The sequence below is a fragment of the Lonchura striata genome, chromosome 20 (genome assembly GCF_046129695.1).
Source record: "Lonchura striata isolate bLonStr1 chromosome 20, bLonStr1.mat, whole genome shotgun sequence".
NCBI lineage: Eukaryota > Metazoa > Chordata > Aves > Passeriformes > Estrildidae > Lonchura > Lonchura striata.
In genome coordinates, this window is record NC_134622.1 from 4,870,185 (window position 1) to 4,878,298 (window position 8,114).

General features: G+C 44.3%; 1 protein-coding gene across 2 annotated transcripts; it reads right to left on the reverse strand.

Moving 5' to 3' along the window:
* Positions 1–2,191: 2,191 nt before the first annotated feature.
* On the reverse strand, positions 2,192–5,420 carry IFT22 (intraflagellar transport 22). Of its 2 annotated transcripts, XM_021550834.1 has the most exons (5): positions 5,344–5,420; positions 5,134–5,213; positions 4,974–5,063; positions 4,093–4,295; positions 2,192–3,207 (listed from the first exon to the last, which is right to left on the reverse strand). In XM_021550834.1, exons 1-5 carry the CDS (start codon positions 5,380–5,382, stop codon positions 3,059–3,061), a joined length of 561 nt encoding a protein of 186 aa, XP_021406509.1. In that variant the 5' UTR covers positions 5,383–5,420; the 3' UTR covers positions 2,192–3,058. The 2 variants fall into 2 exon arrangements, with proteins under 2 accessions (XP_021406509.1, XP_021406511.1); XM_021550836.2 differs by lacking the exon at positions 5,134–5,213 and having other exon boundaries at positions 5,344–5,399.
* Between the last annotated feature and the right edge of the window lie 2,694 nt (positions 5,421–8,114).

Below are 8,114 nucleotides of genomic sequence, written 5' to 3' on the forward strand. Positions count from 1 at the left end.
ATGAAGGGTTTTGTGGCTATACAGTAATAAAACTTTGAAAACCATTTCTGTACGTCACAAACAAAATTAAGTAAGCTATCAGAATTATCATTAGTCAGTGCCAAAATAATGTTGCACCTGAATAATGTTGAAGTGAAATGAGGTTGTTTTCTCAATGCACAGCTGGCATATCCTGTAACTTGGATTCTGCACTCTAGAGACTGAATTTATTTTAATTAATTAATATTTAAAATGTTATATGCCCCTGATTCCAGCCTCAGTTTCTAAAATCATGACAGAAAAAACAGTGGAAAAAATACCCACTGAATTCCAGTATAGACAGGGATCCACAGAAAGGGATAGGGAACTTGGAGACTCCCAATTTGTGCACAGCTGATACAAAACCAGAGTTTGGAGTTCATGGCTGCAGACAGGTTAAGAAGGGGACATGACCTGTTCACTCGAAGAGACTGAGGACACCTGGAGAAGGCTACATTTTGGAGGAGTTGACAGACTGCACTGGTTGTCTGCCTTTCTCTTCTTGGAATGACCATTCCAAAAAGCCTTTACAAACATCCAAGCATGGTGGTGAGGTCCTCAGCATGGAAGAATAAATTAAGAGTGCTCTTGATGCAAAACTGCTGTTCTTCTCTGCTCCTAGATTGTTCCTACTCCCAAGCACACAGCTTGCCAGCTGATTTGTGGCTGGTTGCCACATGCTCCCAATTTCCTTTACACTTGCCTGGCACTTCCTTGGCCAAGCAGAAATAGGGCAGAGCACAGAAACCACCCCCCATGAACCACCTGTCTTCAGGCACAGAGACACAGCTTTCCCCACAGTCTGAGTGACACCAGGATGTGGCATCTCCTGGGGCTCTGCAGGCTCTGAGAGCTCACAGAGGCAGAGACCCCACGGGTGTTCCTTGGCATTCCCACACCTCTTTCCCAGCTGGGTGTCCCTCATGGCCTTTGTAAATAATTAATGAAAGACACTTCCGAATAAATACTTTCTGTGCTACTGTCTCCAGTACTAAGGATTAACATTGCATGAGCCTATGCCTTTACTGCTCTTCAGCAGTGACAGAAATTCATTTCTTGGCCAGATTTTACGAATGATGTTCCATATTTATTGTGTATTATGACCTTTTTGGATGATACAAAGTGGAGTCTAGGCATCTGTCTTTGGTTCTAACACTATTTTTATTCTCTGATGAACAGTGTGTTGCAGTCTATAGATACCTGTAATTTACAACATTTTTTTGAGTTTAAAGTAAGATCATGATTAACATTTTATATGAAGCAAGGTGGTGAACAGGAGAGTTCACTGACTTTTAGACCCTGGAATCACACAAACAGTTTTACATGCCAAGTAAAATATTTGGTAGGTTTCACACCAATCTTTTACCAGTGAATATCACAATGTTGCTGTTGGGAAAAACTGAATTTATTAAGGCAGTATATTTTAAGAATTGGCTCCAGCACCACACAGCTGGAAACAAGGAAAAAGTAATCCAAGGCAGCATGTAAAAAACTGTTCTCTAGTTAGATTGTGTATTTTTAATAACTGCCTCCAACAGACCACCCTATGACACTGATTGCCAGCATGGAAAACCTGATTGTTCAGAAGTCATGTAAATAAGACAGATGTTGAAATGCCAGCCTCCCACTATTCACCTACAACCTATTAATCTTTTTCTGCTTATTTCACTTATTTCCTAGTATCTTTTCTCTCAATGTACTGATATTTTCCTTCAGTACCACCCTCTTTGCCTCCCAGAATCATCTGTAGCTTTCAGCTTTAATGGCAGAACAGGAACTGTTCAGAGATCTTTGAATCTTTCACCTCACATGCCACTTGCACAAGGGCAGGCTACTCACTGCTTAGAGAAGAACTATGAACATAGGAAAAAATAGAAATTTATTAGGCTGGATCACCAAAAAACCCAAGAATCTCTTACTTCTGTTGTCTTGCACCAAAATACATTAAGTACTTCCTGGTTTTTAACATACTTTCTCTAAAGGATGTTTATTAAAAGATAGTGTCAATGTGTTGTCATTTCTTTGGCTACTTGGGTCCAAGTTTTTGTAAATGTCTCTTGTTGTAGGCTGAAATATATTACAATTTATTAACTATTTTCCTTCCTAAAAATGAAACAAGCTGCTAAGAGTTCCACAAACCCATAATTAACTTCCCCTTTGAGAACAAAGAGGATGCATTTTTTAAATGTTTTTATTGCCTTAGTGATACATGATACAAAAAAATACCCTCTTCAGCAAAACACACAAAGAACAGGAATGAGTGCAAACCAAACAAATCAGAAAGTAAATAATCTCTGAAACCATTTATTTCAATGCAACAGGGAACAGTAAAGTTTTGAAACAGCTTTTCCTCCTCTGGAGAATTCAGAACTTATTTGAGCTCCTAATATAAGTCAGAATATTGCATTAAACCAAGATTTCAATTCCTTCCTCCCAGAGAGACCTAAACAGTGTCCTCACAACACGTTTGTTTTGTTGGAAAAGAAGAAAAACTTAGTCTTGGGAAAGACTGCAGCCTGCTCTGTCCTGCCAAGGCAATGGCTGTGCAATGTGCTCTCCTCAAGGGAACGACAAGGACAACTTGGAACATAAAAACATGGATTCTACACCATCACTTCTTAGATCTCTATTCCAATCAGTTTGTACTTCCAAAGACAAGCCTTCTCCAGCTAACATGAGCACCTCGCCCAGGTGCTTCAGCAGAACTCCAGTCTTATGTTCTGTCAGGCTTTCTTCTCCAAGCAGCCCTGCACAGAGGAATTCTGAAGACATGACCCAAACCTTTGTATTTTGGGCCACAGCAACATGGAAACGCCTTCCTGTGCCTCTGATACCAAAGCGCAGCTACAAAACTGCACTCGGATTCCTGGATGTGCAGCCATCTCCTTGGCACCACAGTTCACTTGATGTCAGACCCTCTTGACAGACTGAAGTATTTGTAGCCTAGAAAATTCTCCTAGGGACGGTTTGTTCACAGGCTAATATAGCTTACAAAGGGAAAATAATGTTTTTTCTTCCTTGTTCAGTATATTTTTTAATATTATGAGATAATTGACATTTCTTCCCTCTCTCTGCTCTCATTTATTATGGTGACAATGCTTCTGAAGTATTTGATAAATTCCATCCGAACATCTTCAGGATCTTCCTCTAAGTTGGAATGTATCAATTTTAGCTTGTTCAGTGGATAAGCTATGAAAATAAATAAGAATAATTAGGTATATTCTTCTTAGAAATAGTCACAATCATGAAACAGCTCAGCTGGAATTCAGTGGCACACAATGTTTGACACCCCAGATAACACAGAACAGGGCAAGGAGAAATGCAGCAGAGTTTGTCAGTGTTGCAAACAAATATAGCTTATTGCCAGATTAAATTCTTCAAAATTTATTATTATTCAAGTGTAAAGTCTAGTTTTGGTCTCATATTCAGTTAAGCAGAATTAAACAAATTGAGCACTGAACTACAGTTTTATTATTAAAGTGATATGATACTCTTTGATTACTTCAAAGAAGTTATGGAATAATATTGTTGTATTAAATATGTATTAATATATTAATACTTATAACAAACATGTCCTTGTTTAAACAGGTTGCCCAGAAGGGAATGTGTGTTTTCACAGCCATAAATAGTCACAAATAATTCTGCAGTATCTAAGGTACCTATTGCTAATTTTAAGATGCAGCTCATTTGCCTTTTATTTTGAAGAGCTCCTGTTCTTTTGGCTGGCAAAATACAGACTTAAATGCCCTAAAGGGTGTCTGTTACACAAAAAAAAAAAAAAAAAAAATCCAATGTAAGAACCAAACTACATCTCATAAGGAAATAAGGCAGGAGTTCTAATTTCTGGTTCAGCTGCATATACACTTGGAGAAGCCACTGACACTTTCCCTTCCCCATTCCCAGAAACAGGAATATTGCTCACCTTTGAAATCCATTATTTCTGCTTTTTCAAAGCACTTTAGTGCTCTTTAATCAACAGATTTAGATGAAAAAACCATGAAGTATTAACAAATTTGAAGTCACAAAGATCAATGAAAAGCTCTGAGCTACAAATGGAGTTCTCCATCTCCTTACCCAAGGACAGGTTTTCTGTGTCCCCTGCACTGCCTGGCTTGTGATGTGCCACCAGGAGACACTGACTGTCAAGCAGTGGCTGCTGCTGCACGAAGCATGAGTACCACATCTCGATTTCTTTCAGGTGGCTGGGCAGCTCAGGGTTGAAGATTATTATTACACCATGAGAGTCCTTCATCAGAGCTGGCCAGCATGTTTCAAACCTTGAAAAACACAGAGAATTGAAAGACTGAGCGCTGTAGAGCAGAAACATGCACTCAAATTTCCTCAAGTTTTTTCCCCTTCTCAAGAACACATTAAGTACTTTTTTAACTACAACATCAGTAACCATGCCAGCTATATATCATATTCCAAGTATTTTGACTTATCTATTGTGACAGTTGATCTCGTGATTTTCTAATTTGATGATTTTCTGACAATGTAGAATTTGGTCAAATGCTCATTAACTTAATTAAACTTTCGTCAAATGCTCATTTTAACTTAATTAAACATTTCCCTAAGAACGGATCATTCACAATTACATTTTAGAAATTAAGGCCTCAATCATATGCACATGTTGTTTGAAGTCCATTCACATAATTTAACGGAGATGAAGGCAATCACAGAGTGGGCCTCTGTCTCCTGTATCTGTAACTTCATTCCAGGAGTTGTGGACTTTACTGTTTGAGTCAGTCCTTATCCAAAACAGAGTTCAGGGGTTATCACGGCAGAGTGTACCTAGTGTTAGATGCTTTACAACAAAAACTATAAAAATATATTGGGGTAAAGAGTCAGGAATTGTCTTCATATCAAACAGATCATTGGCTTGAGCTTTAAGAATATGCTGTAAACAGATCTATCAGGATTTCAGTAACCTGGAGGAAGTAACAATGCCGGCTTACTTCTGATCACCGCTGCAGTCCCAGAGCTCGAACCGACAGCCAGCTCCCTTGCTGCTCCCGCCGAGGCTGGGCTTCTCGTACTCCAGGATCCTGCGGAGATGACGGACACGCGTGGGCTCGATGGCGCGGGCGGCACAGGGGGCGCGGGGCCCTGGCTCACCTGACGCCCTGCGTGGGGCTGTAGCTGCAGATCCCTTCCGTGCTCTCGGACACGAAGTTGGCCAGCACCGACTTGCCCGACTGGCACAACGCGGGGGTGAAAGACACACAGACACACACACAGGAATTTAACGTGCCAGACTACAGCTCACCCAAGCTCCCCGCGCCATCCCTCCCTCCCTCCCTCGCTGGGGCTCCGGGCCGCGCTCACCTCACGGGGCCCCACCAGCAGCACCTTGGCCCTCAGCATGGCGGCCGCGCCGCGCCCCCGCGCGCGCTGCCCGGCAACCGGCGCCAGCGCGCCCATTGGCTCTGCCGCGCTCACGTGACGGGAGGCGCGGGCCGCGCCGTGAGGGGCGGCAGCGCTCGGGCTGTGGGCGGCGCGCTGTGCCCGTGTCCGCGCTGTGCCCGCGCTGTGCCCGTTCCGCGCTGTGCCCGTTCCGCGCTGTGCCCGCGCCCGCGCTGTGCCCGTTCCGCGCTGTGTCCGTGTCCGCGCTGTGCCCGCGCCCGCGCTGTGCCCGCGCTGTGCCCGTGTCCGCGCTGTGCCCGCGCTGTGCCCGCGCCCGCGCTGTGCCCGTTCCGCGCTGTGCCCGTGTCCGCGCTGTGCCCGCGCTCTGTGACCGCTCCCTCCGCGCTCTCTTTACTCCTCCGTCCCCCTCATGTCGCCTCGCCGCCCTCGCAGTGTCCCCGCTCCGTCCCCTGCGTCCTCCCTCCGTCCCCGCAGTGTCCCCTTGGTGTCCCCAGACTGTGCCCGCAGCGTGTGTCCTCGCCGTGTCCCTGCTCTGTCCCCGCGCTGTCCTTGCTTGACAGAACGAGAGGACGCAGTCTTAAGCTGCGCCAAGGGAAATACAGGTTGGATATTAGGAAAAAGTTTTTTACTGAAAGAGTGATAAAGTGCTGGAATCGTCTGCCCGAGGAGGTGGTGGAGTCCCCCCATCCATGGGTGTGTTTAACAAAGCCTGGATATGGCACTGGCTGCCAGGGTTTAGTTGAGGTGTAGGGACTGGGTTGGACTTGATCTGAAAGGTCTCTTCCAACCCGGTCATTCTGTGAATTCTGTGTGCGTTGTCCCCATTGTTCCCTCTCTGTTCCCCTGCTCTGCCCAGCCTGCTCATAGGTCTGCTGGAACAAATGTGGTGTCACAGCAAAAGAGCAAAGGGATCCTTCACAATGTATGTGCTGCTGTGGCCCAGGGCGCTTCGGTAAGGAGGAAATCTTCCTGACATTCCCCAGCTGCTCCTTTCAGCAGGAGACAGTATTTCCAACCACTGAGTTGTGTGAGCCCTGTCACTGACCAGAGCAGGAACAGCTGATGGCTTTTGAGGGCAGAAGTGGGAGAAAGTGCAAAGTCCCTCTCAAACTGTTTTTCTGCCCATAGATACCAATCTTTGAACCATGAGAAGATAAAGCCCATCACTCCTGTGCTAACTTTCAGGGTCCAAAAGTCAATGAAGGATGGAATAGAGACCACCAAGCTCACTGCTGCACCCCGTTGCTGGCCACATCCATGCAATGCTGCTCCTACATTGGCCCCCAGTGCCGTGGAGGGCAGCCCTGGAGGGATGAAACAGGCAGAGGTCAGTGCCCTCTTCCAGAGCCCTCTGTCAATGTGGAATTCAGACCATTCTGCATTGCCCTGGTGTCCCTCACTAGCTCCAGCAGTGCTCTCCTTCCTTGTTTCTTTGCAGTTTTAACAGCAGATTCTCCTTGGAAGGATGATGAAGCCAAGCTCTTGAAGATTCTTATTAAGGCTTGTTAGGAGAGGCAAGAGACTTTTTGAAATAGCAGCTTCTAAGAAAATAAAACATCTGGCAGACAGATGTGCTGCTTCAGAGCTGTTTAGTGCCCAGGTACAATAGCACTTCTAGACAAGCTTTCAAACAGGGCCTCTAGGCGCTACCACAGTGTAAATGTTTATTACCAGTACTGCTAATAAATGTGAACCAGAAATGCTCTGCTCTCACTGAGGGGGTACAGTCTACTCTGTCACAGTGGAGACTCATTTGTTGTTTCACTCCTTGTGTAGGGATAGTTTACAGTGGTTCAGTGTGGCAGTGGCATCCTGATGTTCACATATATTTTAAATATCACAAAGCCCTTTCTTTTCAGCTTTTTGGGACTAAGACAATGAAAAAGCAGTAGCTGCAACTACCTGTGAACTTGATTCTGCTGTAACAGACTGGATGTGTGCTTTCTGTTTGTGTTCTGCATGATTCAGGACCAAATTCACAATGAGTTGGGACAAGTCATAGTTAATTCTTTCCACAGCTTTGTTGTTTTCCACATTTCAGACCCTTAACTTCCAAAGGAAAGACAGAAAGGGTGGCCCAGAGAGAAGAACCAGGACAGCCTCAGCTGGTTTATGGTATTAGCTGACACTAGCACATGAAGAGAAATATGTTATAAAGGGTCCTATTGTGGACACCAGCACAGAAGAAGGGAAAAAAATGCATAAGAGGTAACTGAAACTGGGTAAAACTGGCTGTCTGTGCTGCTGCCCAGAAAGCAATTAGGATTAATTTTTAGATGGAGTGTCAGATAGGGTTTTTGTATGTTTATATTAGCCACTGAAGAGTAAGGAGAGCAGAGCCGACTAAGGGTGCAATTTTTGGATTTATCCATGTGATTTAGGGTTTGAAGTGACTTTAGAAAGTGGGAATTAAGCTTTCAAGCCACTTAGGGTAACTGTTTTCAAAGGCATCTAAGTCAAGTACATTTGATGTTATCAGCATCTGCCTTAGGCATATGGGTAAAGCTATGTTAGTGCCTGGTGTATTGTTTGCTGAGAGCACATGTGTGTGAATCATTTTCCTTCACTGATTTAAAACTCCCTGTCAGACTGCAGTAGGGAGGAAACCCCAGCAATAAGTGATCTATTTACATTGAACTACAGAAAATGCTGGTAATGGTCTTTATGTCTTGCATTTATTAGATGGCAGGTTTTCCACCATAATGTTTCGGTAGCAAGCAAAAATTATCATC